Source organism: Marmota marmota, unplaced genomic scaffold (assembly GCF_001458135.2).
Source record: "Marmota marmota marmota unplaced genomic scaffold, marMar, whole genome shotgun sequence".
Lineage (NCBI taxonomy): Eukaryota > Metazoa > Chordata > Mammalia > Rodentia > Sciuridae > Marmota > Marmota marmota.
The window spans coordinates 15,752,988-15,771,591 of NW_026000168.1; the positions used below are offsets into that span (position 1 = coordinate 15,752,988).

The 18,604-nt window shown below is 37.3% G+C and overlaps 1 protein-coding gene across 4 annotated transcripts in view; it reads left to right on the plus strand.

The window, feature by feature from the left end:
• The window catches only part of LOC107150136 (ubiquitin-like modifier-activating enzyme ATG7), a 187,258-nt gene that overhangs the window by 73,026 nt on the left and 95,628 nt on the right, over positions 1-18,604 (plus strand). For 2 of the 4 annotated variants that reach the window (XR_007341990.1, XM_048787120.1), the window contains one exon: positions 9,778-9,900. Coding sequence is in view for 2 of the 4 variants with exons in the window: in XM_048787120.1 (XP_048643077.1) it covers positions 9,778-9,900 (123 nt within the window). In the remaining 2 variants the exon portion in view is untranslated. Of the gene's footprint in view, positions 1-9,777; positions 9,901-11,251; positions 17,943-18,604 lie in introns of those variants that run through there. The other 2 variants (XR_007341991.1, XM_048787118.1) reach the window with 2 other exon arrangements.

The following is an 18,604-nucleotide window of genomic DNA, read 5'->3' on the forward strand; positions in this document are numbered from 1 at the left end:
CATTCCACATTCCTCCCTTCCTCCCTCCCTCCCTCCCTCCCTCCCTCCCTCCCTCCCTCCCCCTCCCTCCCTCCCTCCCCTCCCCTCCCTCCCTCCCCTCCCCTCCCTTCCCTTCCCTTCCCTTCCCTTCCCTTCCCTTCCCTTCCCTTCCCTTCCCTTCCCTTCCCTTCCCTTCCCTTCCCTCCTTCCTTCCCTCCTTCCCTCTTTACACTAGCTTTTCTACCAAGGATTCATGATAGTTCTTTACATTTCTCCCACTCCTCAAAACTTGGAGGTCATGTGATCGTGTCGCCCTCTGTAATATAAATGCATTCATTATCTTTTCATCTTGATCTTTTAAGATGACGAATTAGACCTGGTTCTTGCATAGCTAACAGGAAATGACAAATTGTTGAATAATTCTAACAGGAATGATCTTGGTGCTTGCTTAGCCAACAGGAAATGATGCACTGAAGAATAAGGATTCCCTAGCAGTCCACAGATGATGGGGGCATGGGGAGAGGAGGGCAGGGGTGCAACTGTCGGAATCTGGTAGTGTTTTCTAACTGCTTACGCTGCTTTATAGTCATTTTTCCTTAGATCCTCACACTAATAGCTCACTGTGTGGGCGTATGATTAATTAAGATATAATTCACAAGCTACTATAAAATTTCATTTTAAATTATACAATTCAGTAGTTTTTCAGTATATTCAAAATATTGTGCAACCGTCATTTTAATTGCAGAATATTTTTATAACTTCCCAAGCAAATCGCATACCCATTAGTAAGCACTTCCCTACCCTGCCTCCAGACCCTGGCAAGCACCAATCTACTTTCCATTTCTCCAGATTTCCCTATTCTTGCATTTCACATAAATGGAATCATATAACATGTGGCCTTGTGTGGGTGCTTCTTAGCATGTTTTTTTCAGGGTTCGCTGAGATTGTAGCACATGTCAATACTTCATTTCTTTTTAGAACTGAATAATATTCCATTGTACATATTCACCACATTTTTTCATCTATTTTTGCATTTTTTAAATTTGTTCTAATTAATTATACATGACAGCAGAATATTTTGGTTGTTTCCACCTTGGGCTATTATGACTAATGCTGCTATGAACATTCACGTACAAGTTTTCATGTGAACATATTTTCAGTTCTATTGGATATAACCTAGGAGTGCAGTTACTGGATAGTATGGTAACTCTGTGTTTAGCAGTTTGTGGGACTCCCTGTCTTCCACAGCAGCGGCTCCATTCTACATCCCCATTAGGAATGTAGGAAGGTTGCAATTCTCCCAACTTTTCAGCACCACTTGTTATTGTCTCTCTTTTATTGTAGCCATCTTACTGGATGCCAAGTGACATTTCACTGTGGTTTGGTTATGCATTTCCGTAGTAACCAGTAACTTTAAGCATCTTTTTATGCACTAATTGGCCCTTTTTATACCTTTTTTGAAGAAATGGCTTTTTAAGTCCTTCATCTACTTCTAGATTAGTTTTTTTTTTTTTTAAATTGTTACAGTGACATTCTTCATATATGTTGGATACCAAACCCATATATAACTTTCATAATGCATCATTTGCTATTATTTTCTCCTCTTCTGTGGCTTGCTTTCTCATTTTCTTGGCATATTCTTTGAAACACAAATATCTTTTACTTTGAAAAATCCTGATTAATTTACACATTTTTTCTCCGTTTTTGTGTTGTACCTAAGAAATTCTTGTCTAAACAAAGATTTTGAAGATTTATTATGATTTCTTTAAAGCGTGTGCTATACTTTGGACATGGCTTGAGTTTGTTCTCGAAGGACTCAAGTGATAGAAGGTTGGTCCCCAGAGTGGTAGTATTAAGACATAGAATCTAGTGATAGGTGTTAAGGTCACCAGGGTGCTGCCCTCTGAAGGGATTAAGTGCTTCTTGTGGGACCTTAGATCTTGAGAGAGGGTTGCTAAAAGGGACAGCCTAACCCCTAAATGGCTCTCTGACTTTAGGTCTTGCCATGATCTCTCCTCACACATACTGCCACTACTGTGATGTCATTTACCATTAAACCTTCACCAGATTCAAGCCAATGCCAGCACCATGCCCTTTAACCCCGAGACTGTAAGCTAAATAAACCTCTTTCCATTATTAAGTACCCAGCCTCAGTTATTTCATTAGTAACAGAAGTTGGACATATACAGAGTGTAATAGTCATATCTCTGCAAATTTGAGGCCAGCCTTAGCAACTTGGTGAGACCCTGTCTCGAAATAAGAGGGGCTGGGAATGTAGCTCAGTGGGAAAATGCCCCAAGTTCAATCCCCAGTACCGCAAAAATAAATAAATATTTGAACATGAATTCAGGAATTCACTTCACTGACAAGTATCCTTTGACCTCATTCATAGATTTTTTAAAAATATTTTATATGTGATTTTATATATTATTAAATTTTCCATCTTAACCATTCAAAATTTATATTTTTTTATTGGTTGCTCATGACAATGCAATGATCTTGACATATCATACATTTGTATATTTTAAAATATATAGTTTAGTTATATTAAATACATTTGTAATCCACTATCTTCAGAACTCTCTTCATCTTGTACAACTGGAACTGCACCTGTTAAGTAATAATTTCCCTTCCCTTCCCCCGGCCCACGGAAACCATCATTCTATGGGCTTCGTGTAATTGGACACGTTATGGTATTTATCTTCTCATGATTTGCATATTTCACTCAGCATAATAATATCCTCAAGGTTCTTTCTTCCTAGTTGAATAATATTCCATCGGATGTAAATCCCATGTTTTACTCTTCCATTTTTCTGTGAATGGATACTTAGGTTTTCTCCTACATTTTAGCTATTGTTAATGATGCTATGAACATGACTGTCCAAGTATTTCCTCAAAAACGTGCTTTTCATGCTTTTGTCTGTTTACCCAGAACTGAATTGCTAAATCATGTAATAATTCTATTAATTTTTTTGAGGAGGAACTACCACACCATTTTCTACCTTGGCTATACCATTTTACATCCCACCAGCAATGCAGAGTTTCAATTTCTCCACATCCTCACAACCCTACACCCCTTTTTAATTTTAGCCATCTCATGGGTTTGGGGTTGTATTTCTTTGTAGTTTTTGTTGAGCATCTTTTCATGTGCTTATTGGCCATTTTGTATATCATCTTTGGAGAAATGTCTATTCAAATCCTTCCCACCCCTCTTTTTTTTTTTTTTTTTTTTTGGTACTGGGGATTGAACTTGGAGGCACTTGATCACTGAGCCACATTCCCAGCCAATTTTATATATTATTTAGAGACAGGGTTTCACTGAGTTGCTTAGTGCCTCCCTTTTGCTGAGACTGGCTTTGAAATCGAGATCCTCCTCCTCAGCCTGTTGAGCTGCTGGAATTACAGGCATGAGCCATCACACCTGGTGTTCATTTTCCCATTTCTGAATTGGGTTGTTTTGTAGTTTAGTTTTAGGATTCTCTATATATTCTCTGTACTGTTTCCTTACCAGGTATATGATTTGCAAATACTTACTCTCATTTCAGGGGTTTGTCATGCACAAAATTTTGAATTTTCATGAGCTCTACTCTGTGTGTTTTGTTTTTTTTCTTTTGTTGTCTTTGCCTTTGGTTTGTATCCAAAAGATCATTGCTGAATCCTTTATCATGAGACTTTGGCCCTATGTTTGTTTGTTTGTTTCCAAAGCGTTTATAATATTTGGTCTTTTTTTTTCTCCTGAAGGGTTTATAATGTTTAATGCATTTTGAGCTAATTTTTATTTATAAATTCATTCTTTTGTCTGTGAATGTCCAGTTTTCCAAGACTGTTAATTGAAAAGACTGTAATTCTTTGTAATTCCTTTTCAGATTGTTCACTGGTAGTACTTAAAAACATAACTAAGTTTTATATATTGACTTTACATCCTACTACTTCACTGAGTTAATTTATTAACACCAACAGTTTTTTGGGGGGAGGGTATAATCTTGAAGGTTTTCTATATACAAGATATCATCTGTGAACAGAACTATTTTTACTTTTTTATTTCCAAGATATCATCTGTGAACAGAACTATTTTTACTTATTTATGTCTTGCCTAGTTGTTCTGAGTAGTATTTCCAGTATTATGTTGAATAGAAATGATGAAAGTAGGCATTCTTGCCTTGTTCCTCTTTTTAAAAATATATATATTTTTTAGTTGTAGATGAATACAGTATCTTTATTTTATTTTTATGTGGTGCTGAGGATAGAACCCAGCACCTCATGTATGCTAGGCAGGCGCTCTACCAATGAGCCACAACCCCAGCCCCTTGTTCCTTATCTTAAATGAAAAGTGTTCATTCTTCGATTATTGAGAAGCTGCTTACTATGGGGCGGGGGGGCCTTTTGTTGATTTTTTTTGATATTGAGTTTTTTTTTCCCCTGGTTTACTGGGTGGTTTTTTGTTTGTTTGTTTGTTTTTAAATCATGGAAGGGTGTTGAATTTTGTCGAATGCATTTCTTGCATCAAATGATATGATCATGTGAGGTTTTCTGTCCCTTCATTCTGTTAACATGGTATTACATTCACTGATGTTCATATATTGAACTATCCTTGCATTCCAGAAATAAATCTTACTGGTCGTTAATATCCTTTGAATATATAGCTTTTAATTTAAGATATGATTTTATATTTAGAAAACTGAAGATTCCACACCCCCAAAAAAAAAAAGAAAGAAAAAAACTGTTTGCTAAATTCATTTATTAGTTCAAACTATCAGGATGTAAAATCAATGCACTGATTAGTGTATTTAGTTGAGAATTTTTGTGTTAATATTCATAAGTGATATTCTACAGTTTTCTTACAGTGTCTTTGGCTTTAATATCATATTACTGCTGGCAATGTAAAATGAGTTAGAATGTGTTTTTTCTCCTTTTTAAAAAAAAATTAGAAATAAGTAGTATCAATTCTTTAAATATTTGGTAGAATTCACCAGCACCAGTAAAGCAGTCAGGTCCAAGGTTTTTGTTCATCAAGAGATTTTTTTTAACTGATTCATTCTCTTCCCTACTGAATAGGTTTATTCAGATTTTCTATTTTCTTAGTGATTTATTTAGTCTGCTAGATTTTGTATTCCTAGGAATCTATTATATTTTTAATTTTTTTATATTAGCCATATATCTTGCAACCTTGGTATAATCAACTGTTTAGCAGTTTTTTGATGGATTTCTTCAGATTGTCAACATAGACAAGGCATGCCAACTGCAAACAAGACAATTTTTTTTAATTTTTATTTCCTTTTCTGTATTATTTCATTAGCTAGGACTTTCACTACAATGTTGAAAACAAAGGGTGAGGGGCTGGAATTGTAGCTCAGTGGTAGTGCGCTTATCTAGAACATGTGAGGCACTAGGTTCAATCCTCAGCACCACATAAAAATAAATAAAATGTGTCCATATACAACTAATATATATACACACTAAATATATGTCTATATACACTAATGTATACGTGTGTGTGTGTGTGTGTGTGTGTGTGTGTGTGTGTGAGTGAATGTAACAAATGGCAAGAAGGGATTTCTCATCTTATTTCTAATTTTAGTAGGGAAACTTCTTATTTCTTACCATTAATTAACTTGTTAGCTCTAGATTGTTGTAGATATTATTTATCAGATTGAAGAAGTTTCTTTCAAGTATGCTAAGAGTTGTTGACATGAGTGTGCCTTTTCCCCCACATCCTTGCCAACACTTGTTGTTTGTATTCTTGATAGCTGCCATTCTGATTGGAGTGAGATGAACTCTTAGAGTAGTTTTGATTTACATTTCTCTAATTGCTAGAGATGTTGAACACTTTTTCAGTTTGTTGATTATGTATCCTCTTTTGAGAAGTGTCTATTCAGTTCCTTGACCCATTTATTGATTGGTTTATTTGCTTTTTTGGTGTTAAGGTTTTTGAGTGCTTTATATATCCTAGAGATTAGTGCTCTATCTGTGCTTGTGGTAAGATTTGCTCTCATTCTGTAGGCTCTGTGTTCACCTCACTGATTGTTTCTTTTGCTGAGAAGAAGCTTTTTAGTTTGAATCCATCCCATTTATTGATTCTTGGTTTTAATTCTATCAGACCACAATGGAATGAAATTAGAAATCAATGGTAAAATAAAAAATAAGATATTCCAACACCTGGAGACTAAATAATATACTATTGAATGAACAATGGGTTGCAAAAAGATATCAAAGAGGAGATTAAAAAAAAATTAGAGGTAAATGAGAACACCTATACAATATATTGAAATCTCTGGGACACCATGAAGGTAGTTCTAAGAGGAAAGTACATTGCATAGAGTTCATTCCTTCAAAGAAGAAAAAGTCAACAAATAAATGACCTAACATTGCATCTCAAAGCCCTATGTCATGAATAAAGAAAATCTGCCTTATAAAACAGTTGATGAAGGAAAATCATGGATCAAGAAAGGATGCATATCTTTATTCTAAGTGATTATAACTTCTTTATGTAGCAAACTCTTTAGAGTAATATAACCCTGCAAAATGTAATATGTACATTACATAATATGTGTTCTCAGATCATGTCTTATATAATCCACTTAAGACACCTAAGAGACATAGGGTATTTTAAGTACACCAGCAAGCTGCTCAGATTCATTGTAACAGCATCTTTCTCTCCCTCCCTTCCTCCCTCCCTCCCTCTGTGTGTGTGTGTGTGTGTGTGTGTGTTAGTTTTAAACACATTTTCCCCTCTAAGAAGATTAAACTGTTTATAGCAGGGGGAAAATCCACATACCTTTTATAAGCTGCTTATTGTTGTAACACAGATTAACTTCACAGCACATAAAGAGAATACTGGAAAACACTTGCATGATTAAATATGCCCCTAGAGGATTAAGTTTTTCCACATAATTTTCAGCCAGTGCTATTAATAATGTTTCTGCATTAAACTTTCTGTACATCCTGATTGCCTGTCCTTTGTTCTTCCCTTCTGTTAGTTTTTCCACTGTCAGATTTGTGGCATTACAAAATTATCTGTGGAAACATAGGCTTCAAATCTGAAAGTTTAATAAGTTCCAAAAAAGTATCATGTCTGGAATTATTCCAGTCTTGTTTCCCCCCTAAGTTTTTGTCCATTTCAAACTCATTTCATCTTTTATCTTACTGGAATCCTGGCATAAGGTAGCTATTTACCAAGCTTAGGGATTCACTCAGAAATAAGTTGATTGTTAAATACAAAGTATTTATAATTTTGAAAAAGGTCATTTAATTTTCATGCACATTCTTCCTAAGATAACATCCTGGTTTATAAGGAATCTCATTATTACTGAGGAATTATTTATTAAATGCCTTTTTATCCAGGCCTTGGTTGTCCAATTAATTTCCTGTGGCTAATCAGCCTGAGACTTGACTTTGTGGATACCCTGCCCCTCCAGCTCTCTAGGGTTCCCAACCTTTGATCCCACTGCCTGCAGGTCATCTTTCTTTACCAGCCTCGGACTGTTCTCAGGTCCTTTGATGGTGCTCACCAGCCCCTGGGTATTGGCCTTGTCTCTGTTATCTTTTTTTCCTGCCAGTCCCCAGCGTCTGGGCTCTGATGGGTTCTTAATCACCTTTTTCCAAAAAACGTTTCTGTCCTGACTCAGGTTGCTTGCACAGTGATGTGCTTTGGTTAGCTTCCCCTCTCATAGCTTCCCCATTTTGTGCATGCTCCATGGCCCTCCCATCCTCAACCTCTTCTGGCAGCAGATGATCTTGTGCCTGCTGCTTAGATCCTGCCTCCCTTTTCACTATAGCACCTTTGCTCACCCTGTCCTCCTCACTGCTATGCCTTGGGGAGAGCTGCCACCTTCTTCATGGGTGGTTCAGGGTTTCTTCGTCTGCCTATTTGGAGCCCTTTCTCTGGCACTGAAATTAAAGTTTTAATACTGTTTAAGTAATATATGCACATGGTTTTAAAGATTCAAGTAACTCAGGTGGAGTATCTCATCTGAAATGCTTGCAACCATAAGTGTTTCAGATATTGGAATATTTGCATATCTTAGAGTTCATAAAATTCATTTATGTTTCATATGTATCTATACATGCAGCCTAAAGATAATTTTATACAGTATTTTTGTTGTACCTTTGTTATGAATGAGACTTACCACTTGAGGTCTTGTGTGGAATTTTCCATTGTGTCATGTCAACACTCAAAAAGTTTTGGATTTTGAAGCATTTTGAATTTCATATTTTCACATTAGGAAGCCTCAGCCCATAGGATAAAGTAATATTTGCTACTTTCTACAGTTTAGAGTTCCTGTGATCATTGATCCCTGTGACAATTGTTTTTGTTTGTTTCTAAGAACAAGTTACTTTTCTCATTGTTCTCTTAGCAAGACTATTGGCCTTTTATCTTCTGATTTTTTTATGATGATTCTAAAACTCCTTTATTCATTTTACTGAGTGTACACTTAAGTATTTTCTAGTTTGGAGCTGTTGTGAATAGTGCTGCTATGGACACTTGCACTTGTGCCTTCTGTTGCACATATGCACACATTTTGTTCAGTGTGTGTGTGTAATAAAATACACATATATATGAGTAGAATTGCTAGATTATAGGGCATATAAGTGTTAAATTTCTAAAATGGTTGTTTCATTTTGCACTTCTATGAGAGTCTTGGTTGTTTTGCATCTTTGTCAGCACTTGGTATTTTCTTTTTCATTTTAGCCTTTTGGATAGGTTTAAAAATACATTTGGGTAGCTTGTATGTCACATTTGTAACAAAATCCTTTTGTTCCTCCCTTTCCTATGATACTTTAAATTTCTTTTTCTTGGCTGTTTCTCCATCTGGTGTTTGTTTTCTATCAAGTGAATTTTAGAATCAGTAACCTCGAATCTTCTAGATTTTTTGGTGAATTTACATGACACTTTATTTGGGAAAAATTGGGATCTGAACTAGAAAACGATATTGTTATTCTAAGAAGGACAAAAGTGATAAATACTAAGCATGCCCAGTTTTTTGCCTACCAGATTGCACCATTATCTCTATATTTTAGAGATAATTTTTCTAACTTTTCCTTTTGATTTCCCTTTTAACAAGTGTGCTAGTCAGCTTTCCATCACTATGCCAAAATACCTGAGAGAAACACTTTGTAAGGAAGAAAGGCAGCTGGGCGCAGTGGCACATGCCTAAGATCACAGCAGCTCAGGAGGCCAAGACAGGAGGATGACAAGTTTGAGGATAGCCTCAGCCTTAGCAAGGCCCTATTTCACACTAAAAATTGAAAAGACTGAGGATGTAGCTCAGTGGCATAGTGCCCCTGGGTTCAATGCCTGGTACACCCAACCCCCCAAAAGGAAAGGTTTGTTTTGGCTTATGGGGTCGGAGGTCACTTGGTTCTGCTCTTTTGGGGCCTATAGTAAGGTAGAACATCATAGTGGGGAGCCTCTCTCATGGCAGCCAGAAGCAGAAAGGAGAAAAATGAAGGGTACGTGAACAGAATATACCTTTCAAGGACCTGCCCCCCATGACCTACTTCCTCCAACAAGGACTCACCTCCTAAACTTGTCACCACCTCCCAATAGCCTGTTAAGCTATTCATCAATAGATTAATCCAGTGATGAGCTTAGAACCTTCATGATCCAGTCACCTTCCAAGGGCCCCTCCTCTGGGCATTGCCACCTCTTGTTTATTGAGCAAGCCCTCAATACACAAGATTTGGGGGTATATTTCGGAAACAAACATAGCAAGTTCTTGTTAGAAATGAATGTCTTTTTAAATATGCATTTAAAATCTGCATCTTCCTTTCTAAAAATACAATTCTTTTTTTTTACAGGTTCTTGATCAATATGAAAGAGAAGGATTTAATTTCCTAGCAAAAGTGTTTAATTCTTCACAGTCCTTCTTGGAAGACTTGACTGGTCTCACATTGCTGCATCAAGAGACCCAAGCTGCCGAGGTAAGAATAAAACAAGCTTTCTGTACTGAGGAATTGATATTTGAAACCTATTTGATATTTGTCTTTCTGGAAAAAGGTAGAAAGCAATTAATTTTGACCTTTTTCCTCAGAGCTCATATCACTAAGCGGGTCTGATAGTTATAAGAAGAAAGAATCTTCAGTAGTGACTGACAATGGCGTGTGTGGATCACTGTCCCATTTGTTGCCTAATGCACAAAATTAATGATAGAAAAAGTACAGGTTATTGATTTCCACGTACTCCTTGTCCGTACTGAAGATGAGCATGAGTGTGGCCATTGGAGAGTTGCTTCCAGTGTCCGTGTATCAAAATGCAAATTAGCACAGATGGTGGGTTCTGGCCCCATGGTCTTTAGAAATGACACACTGGCTTGTATTTCACAATTTGATCAGTCATCTTAAGCACAGAATGCTATTATGAAATGGATTCTCCTGTAACAACCTTTGTGGGAGAGTTATGATTTGTTTCTCCGCTAGAATATTTTGTAGCTCTTTATTTCCTGGATCATTGCAACCCCCCCCCCCAAAAAAAAGTCTTGAGTTTAAAAAATACCTTATCATTTTGTTTTTTTCCAAATGTTCAGTGTTCTTAAAAAAGGGAATGCTGTGTGTACATGGTGATGGAGCTATGTGGGTCAATTGGCAAAATGTACAGTTCCTCAAAATGGGTGACTAAGTGAGATCCTAAATCATCATGTTTCCCCTTTAGCGCCTGGGTGAAGAAGCTATTAGGAGAAATGGGGCCTATGTCGGCATTTCCACAAGTTGCATAAGGAAAACCTTGACTTCCCATGTCCTGCAGGAGTGGTACAGGTGCTGAGTTGCCATTAGTCCTGTTTGCTGGTAAACTCCTTGTAACGGGTTGTATATCCTTGATACTGGGGAAGGCCCCGCGTTGTCAGTGAGTAGCTGGCCAAGCCCAATACTGGACCAGCCAAATGTGAAAATGTTGCTGTTTGGAGGGGTGAAACTGGCACTGAGTATAGGAAACTATGTGGAAATAGCAGAGCTGAACTCCTTGGAGCTTTAAGCAGACAAAGGTGAGATTTTTCAGATGCTCCAGGAATCAAGCTAGTACATGTAAGGTGCTGGACTTAGAATTCACACTGATTCTTTTTAAACTTGCTTTGGTGTTATGTGGGCATTAAACAGACAAGTTCTTCCACTGATGGACAATAGTTAGAACCCTAGGGAATCTCTTCAGTTTCAGGAGATGACTGGCATCTTTGCAGGACTTTGAGTGACTCTGACAATTTCTCCCAGAGCTGTGATTGGATTCCCAAACAGGGCTCAGAACATGTTGATTTTGGCCACTATTTTGTCTTTCGAGCAGCGCCATCCTGCCTGGTGGTGTGGGAGAAGACATGAAGATCTGTGCAACTTGCAATCACTTGATGAGATGGCCTGGGGAAGGTTTGCCACCCAGCTAGATATAGTTTATATATTTCTCATTAGTTGGCTGGAAAAACTGCAACTTGAAATTGACCCGCCTTTCACTCTTCAGAGCAGATGCTAGGATGATGGGCAGATTCCTTGATTGAACCAGGTGTGTTTTGCATTTTCATTGGTCAAATGTTGAGAGTCTTTTTGAAGACTCAAAAGAGAAGCGGAGATTTAAGAGAACAATAGTGACTTAATGAGTGGTGGGGCAGGAAGGGCATGGTGTACAAGCCTGAGTTTTCTTTTTTAATATTCCACCATTAAGTTATATTTATGGTTCTGGAATCATAAGCCACACATCAGATTTTAAAGATGATAAACTGGTTGGCCTGTGAGCCAGATGTGGCTTGTAGTTCTGGTGTTTTTGGCCTGCCCTACATGTTAAATTCTGATTAAGGCCAACACTGGAAAATCACAAGTTTTACATAAAAGTCTGGATTTTCCCATTTCAACTTCTTTGAAAAAATCAGATCTGGCAACTGTAGGTCCACATTCCTTCATAGTGATGCTCAGCTAGAGCTGAGAATGACATTTTATGGATCATTAATGCAGTTGATACAGTCTGAAGACAAAAAAAAAAAAATCTTCTGTGAAGGGCTGGGGTGTGGCTCAGTGGTATTGTGCATGCTTAGCAGGCACTAGACCCAGGGTTGGACTCCCAACAAAGTACACACGCAACCACAAAAATAAATAGATAGATAAATAAAACTCTTTCTTCTATGCCTACTTCTCAGTCCCCAGTTTCCTTCCTGGAGACAGGCACACTTGTTAGTTTGCTTCCCAGAGATGTTCTTTGGGAATATTTTCCATATATTTTCTGCTCTGCAGTTGCTGACACTTATAGGTATTTAGGTTTGTAATGCTTGCCATGGAAAAAAGATCATTATTTTCCTTTAAAAACTCTAAACAGGGCTGTTTTAAGAGAAGACCTTAACACACAAAATACAGTCTTACTAGAGGACCTAATAGTAACAAAAATTTTACATTACTATGAAAAATGTGTGTGTACTTGTAAAGCAAAATAAATGTATTATCAACAAATATAAACATATATATGTAAAGGTAGTATTTTGTTTTACATACTTTATTTCCAATGTTTTTACATATATTCAGTGATGAAAGTACAAAGTTAGCTGGACGTGGTTGTATGCAACTTGGGAGGCTAAGAAAGGAGGATTGTAAATTTGAGGACAACCTCAGCAACTTAGGGAGATCCTGTTTCAAAAAGTAAAAAGGGCTGGGAATGTGGCTCCGTGGATAGTGCCCTGGGTTACATTCCCAGTACCAAAAAATAAAGCACAAAAATCTACCCTCCATATAGAAAAGCTCCAGCTTATTTATATTAGCAACCTTGTCCATCAACATCAGAATTGCAAAAGATTCAACCAGATACTTATATGTGACAATATCATTGTATACCTTGTTTAAACATATATATGTGCAGTGTGTGTGTGTGTGTGATGCTGGGGATTAAACCCAGGGTCTCATGCATGCCACACAACTGCTCTAAATAAGTAAATAATACTTATTAAATACTATATACAATATTTTTAAAAATTACTGAAGATCTTTAAAAAATTTGATACTAGACACTGTGGTAGTCACTGAATACAGAAATGAATGAGACACTGACCCTCCCAGGCTCATAGTTGAGTGTGAGAAGCAGAGATGTAAATCCTGAGCTCTAGTATCATTAAAAAATGTCTTAGGGGGCTGGGGTTTGGCTCAGTGGTAGAGCGCTTGCCTAGCATGTGTGAGGCCCTGGGTTCGATTTTCAGCACCACATATAAATAAATAAAGGCCAGTTGACAACTAAAGATTATATTTAAAAAAAAAAAAATGTCTTTCATGTGAAGTATTGAGAGAGCAGTTGCTCCTACCTGGGGTAAGGGGGTATCAAGAAAAGTCTCCCAGGAAGAGAACAAATGTTTCCATTAGTTTTGAAGGATGATAAGCTATTTTTAAAAATAAAGTTGGACTTTGGCAGGAATGGGGAAGACCAGGTACCTGGGGCTTCTTCAGCCAATTCAGATCTCTGAGGCCGAGTCTTCAGAGTGTTTTTCAGTATCGTGAGCAGTCTGATGCAGTTGAGCCAAAGTTACTAAAATCAAGATGCTTTTTAAATAGCAGCTTTATTGAGTTGTAATTCATATATCATGAAGCCCATCCTTTTTCAAAGTATATAATTTAGTGGTTTTCTCATATATTCTGGATTGTGCTACCGTTACCACTATCTAACTCTCAAGCAATTCATGGCCTCCCAAACAGACTTTATATAAAGTTTCCTGTATCCTTCAACACCTATGGTCTGTCTGCCCCACATTCTCCTTGGTGAATGAAGAATGCAAAGCTGATCCCACTAGAGACACCAAGTGCCTTTATTTTCATGGACAGGGGCCCATTGTATTGTATTAGAACATGGATCCAAAGCAGGACCATCCAGATTTGGTGAGAATGACTAATATAACCCTAAATTTTGCACTCATGTCCCCTCTTCCACCATCACATATCCAAAAATGACTGCTGGTTGCTGGTGTATTGGTGTTGCCATTGGGATTAGTGGGCAAATTCCTAGAGAGTTTTGTTGGAGGAAGGGTTGTGGTGCAAGAGCACAAGTTGGTCCTGGAGCCCAGGCTTGTGGAGATGTGTTCATCTCAGGTAGTAATGATTTTAAGGTAATGGAGTAAAGACAACTGATGGCATTGGCGATGGATGAAATTGGAGCCTTGAGGGAAGAAAAGAACTGGTAAATTAATATGGCCAAATAAAGGAAAATTATCCTCTATTTAGCACAAGGAAGAGAGGCTGTAAAACTAGGGTATAATTTTTTATAAATTTAAATGAGAAATATGTGTTTTAATGAGATTAATGTTATCTAAGGTTACATGTAGAAAAATTAAATACACTCATCACAGAGCCATTTGTCTTTGCCAGTGTTATAGTTCATAACGAAGGGGCCTCAGTCAGGCATCAACAGGCATCAATATTTTTTGTAGGCTATCTGGTTGCCAAATTATAATCATGTTCTATGAGAAGGTCCTGCAGAGGAAGGGCCTCACTCAGCTCCCAACTTCTATTGCCAGGTAAATAAGATAATTTTTACCTTTATTTTCAAGGCCCTTATTGAGAATGATTGGGGTCTTTAGAGATTGGCCCTGACTTGGTATTCCTCCTCAATCTCTCTTTATTTTATTTGGAGCCTAAAAAATGACCTTACAGTAGTCAACCAGCAAGGTGTTCAAATCAAACTCTTCAGGAGTTTGCCAATTTTTTTTTTTAATTGCCACATCTGTTGAAGATCTAAATCAAACATGTGAATGCCTTAGCCATGTTCCACAAAATGTGCTCTGACTTATCCTCCTAGGGTTATTTCTCATACTGTGGATGAAATGTCAGTTTGCATGTATTTTTTGTGTTCCACCTGTGGGTTCAACATTGTGCTGTGAGAAATGCCAAAAATCTTCCAACTGAATCTAGCTTAGAGAAAAGACTGATTTATTAGAGAATTAATAATAGGAGCCATATTGGTATATACTTGAAAATTTAAAATTCCCATGACTCAACTTCTCTTAAATTCTTCACCCTCATTGTTGAAAGTTTCCATGTTCCATGATTCCAGAGTTAATTTTAGGCTCTATTTTATTTCCTCACCTTGACAGTATTGTCAGTAATTAAGTTGTGTCCTGCAGTTGTGATTTCAGGGTTGCATATATGACATAGCATTAATATAATTTGCACTTTTGTTCAGTTTTTGGTGAAGCAAAATTTGCTTCTGAATATTTGAGGATTAATAAGTAACCATTAAAAAATGTTTAGCAGCTATAACATAGACTGTAAAATCATATGTACGCTGACAGAAAGGAACAGAATTGAGCTGATGGGTCGGTCCATCCTGAATTAAAATTCAGACTCTGACTCATCCTACAAAATTCAGAATTCTAGAAAATAGAATGTCCATTTCTCTCATAGCAAGAAAGTCATGTGAAAAACATTACAGTCATGTGATAGGACTTCTTTGGCACAGCAGTTTACTCTTCAGCAAAGTAAATAACACAATTAACAAGTGTTTCTGCTGGGCCTTTTGCACTTACACTGAGTTTTTGGCCTCTCCCCCTCACAGCTGGTTTTGATTTGGTTCCTGTGGAATATTTTTTTTGTTTTGTATTTAATAACAGTCAGATATTTATATACAGCTTCATCAAGAGCCTCCGATGACAAATATGCCTTTGGAGGCCAGTAGAAGCTGTGGGAAACCCCGTGTCAGCACTCAGACCTGTTTCCAATGGAGGGAGAGCGCTCTGGGAGCTGACCTCGCCTGTTCATGAGTCCAGTTCTCTTTTTCCCAGAGTCCTCTGCAGCTCTCTTCCAACCTGCGCTGGCTCATCCTAGGACTGCGCCCTGCCTTGATTTTTTCTTATGAAGCAATCCCTCAAGACACAGCCTTGGCCCTCGCTCCTAAGAGAGGGGAGGAGAGACAGAAACAGCAGGCAGAAAGCCATTTATTTCTTAGGTTGGAAACTAGAGCCTGTTTTTGTTTTTTTTAACTAAAGTTTGGCAGTATCTCATTCAGAGCTCCCTTTATAAAATGTGTCCCTCTTATTTGCTGTCAGAGCTATCTACAGGGATTTGAGATGTTTAGATAAATTGGTATTAGGGAAGGATCCAGTTGGAGAATAGACATTGATGTCTGGGAAGAGCTCCTCACCTCTCAAAAGAAGGCTTGGCTGGCATAATCCACTTGGAGGCCTCTGGGAGAGAGAAGCAGGAAATCATAAATACTGAAAGCAAAGCAAAGATTAAGAAATAGAACATGAGAATTGAGTCCTCCGTGAATTTTAGTCTTGGTTCTGTTAGTGCTCTCTTGTGACCTTGGATGAATAACATCAAGTGTTTTTTACATCTGTTTCCCCACTTCAAATGAGAAGGTTGAACTGTAGGTTGAACATACCAGGTATAACCAACAAAGAAAAAGATGGTTCAATTTTTAAATCAAAATGCTCTAAAATACATCAAAGTAACTACCTGTTAATGCATCTTATGTATGTCTTCTGGTCTCTATTTTATCTGAGTGCCATTACTAGAAACATTTTTAAACGCAGTCTTTTGAGATATAGGTCTACTTTGGGCCCTAACATTTCTTATAACTTTGTATTGATTGGTGGGTATAGTGGTATATATAATTCCAGAATGATATAATCTAGCCTAATATCTTTGCTCATATGTCAGACTTTGTGCCCAGGACTTTTTGGCTTCTTTGTAAAGTCAAGTTGACCCTAGCCATAGTTGAACATATTCATAAAATGTGTCACTCCTCACCCTTCAGCACAACTTACAAAGTTGAGCTCCAAAGCTCCCTGATTTTAAGTAATGGCAGCATCTTTAGAATGCTGAACATTTATTATCTAAGGAATTTCTTTAAAAAAAAAAAAAAACTGTATTGTTTGATCCTCAGGGAGCATGTGAGCAGCCTGAGCCCTGGCCTGTCAGGAAGTCTGAGTTCGTATCCGAGCTCTAGCATATGGTGTGGGCCGTGATTAACCTCATTGACTTCATTTTCCTCACTGTGGAATGGAATTAATAATTTCTGTTCCTCAAAATTACCATAAGCAATTAAACAAGAAAGCACCTAACAAAAGAAAAAAAAATAAATTGGACCATATCAAAATTTAAGTCTTTGTGCACAAGACACTTATGAAAAAAAAATAGGCTACAGAATGGGAGAAAATAGCTTTATATAAGTCATATCTGAGTATACAGGGAATTCTTATAATTTGGTGATAAAAGACAATACAGCTCAAATAATGGAATTTAAATATACATTTCTCCAAAGAAGATATACAGATGTTTAATAATCACATGAGATGGTGCTCAACATCATTAACCATCAGGAAAAGGCAGATCACAGCCCCTATAAGAAGCCAGTGCAATCCCACCAACTTGGGAGGCTAAGGCAGGGGAATCATACTTGAGGCCAGCCTCAGCAACTCAGTGAGACACTGTATCAAAATGAAAGGGACTGGGGTATATGGCTTTCCGCTGGATTCAATACCCAGTATCAAAAAACAAAACACAACACTAAAAGATACCACTTTACACCCATTAAGATGGCTAAAATAAAAGACAATAACTGTTGACAAAGTTGAAATTGGAACTCTCATACACTACCGGTGGGAGTGTAAAATGCATCAGCCACTTTAAAACTGTTTAGCAGTTCTTTGAAAAGTTAAATACGTAATTAACAGATGGCCCAGGAATTCAACTCCTTGGTGTATATCCAAGAGAAGCAAAAACACATACATACCAGAGTTGTACACAATTGAAGAAGCTGGAAGAAATAATTTTGAATGTTTCATCCTAGAGAAGTGATAAAGAAGTGTTTGAGGAGATATATGTTTAACCTGATTTGAACTTTATACAATGTATGTGCATATATCAAAATATCAGATGGTACGCTGTTAATATGTACAATTGTTATGTTTTATTTTAATTTTTTTAGTTGTTGATGGACCTTTATTTATTTATTTTTTTTATTTGGTGCTAAGAACTGAACCCAGGGCCTCACACATGCTGGGCAAGCACTCCACCACTGAGCTACAACCCCAAATTCTTATGTTTTATGTATCAATTAAACTCAATTTAAGTCAAAAAAATTGTACACAAATGCTTATAAAACTATTATTCATAATAGTAAGACATTGGGAACAACCCAGATGTCCATGAACTGATACATGAATAAAAAAAAGATGGACATTACATTGGAATGGTAGTAGAATATCATTTGGCAATAAAAAGTTAAAAAACAAGCCTACTGATATTTGCCCTAGTATGGATGCACCTTGAAAGCATTGCATTATGTGAAAGAAGCCAATCATGACAGGCCATATATTAAATAATTTCATTTATGTGAAATGCCCAGAATTTTAAAATCGGCAAAGTCAAAAGGAAGAACCGAGGTTGCCAAGGTGTGATTATGGGGGCTTGGGGACAAAATGAGGAATGACTGCTTGTGGGTAAAGGTTTCTCGTGGAAGCCATGAAATGTTCTAATTTTAGATAGTGGTGATGGTTGCACAACTGTGAACATATGAAGACCATTGAATCATACACTTTCAATGGATGAATTGATCTGGCATGTAAATCGTGACTCCGCAAAGATGTTTCAAAAGTAAGCAAGCATACAGCCCTTACATGTATAGTTGGGGAACTTCCTGTCTCCTGTCTGGCTCCATCTGCTTGCAGTGTTCATT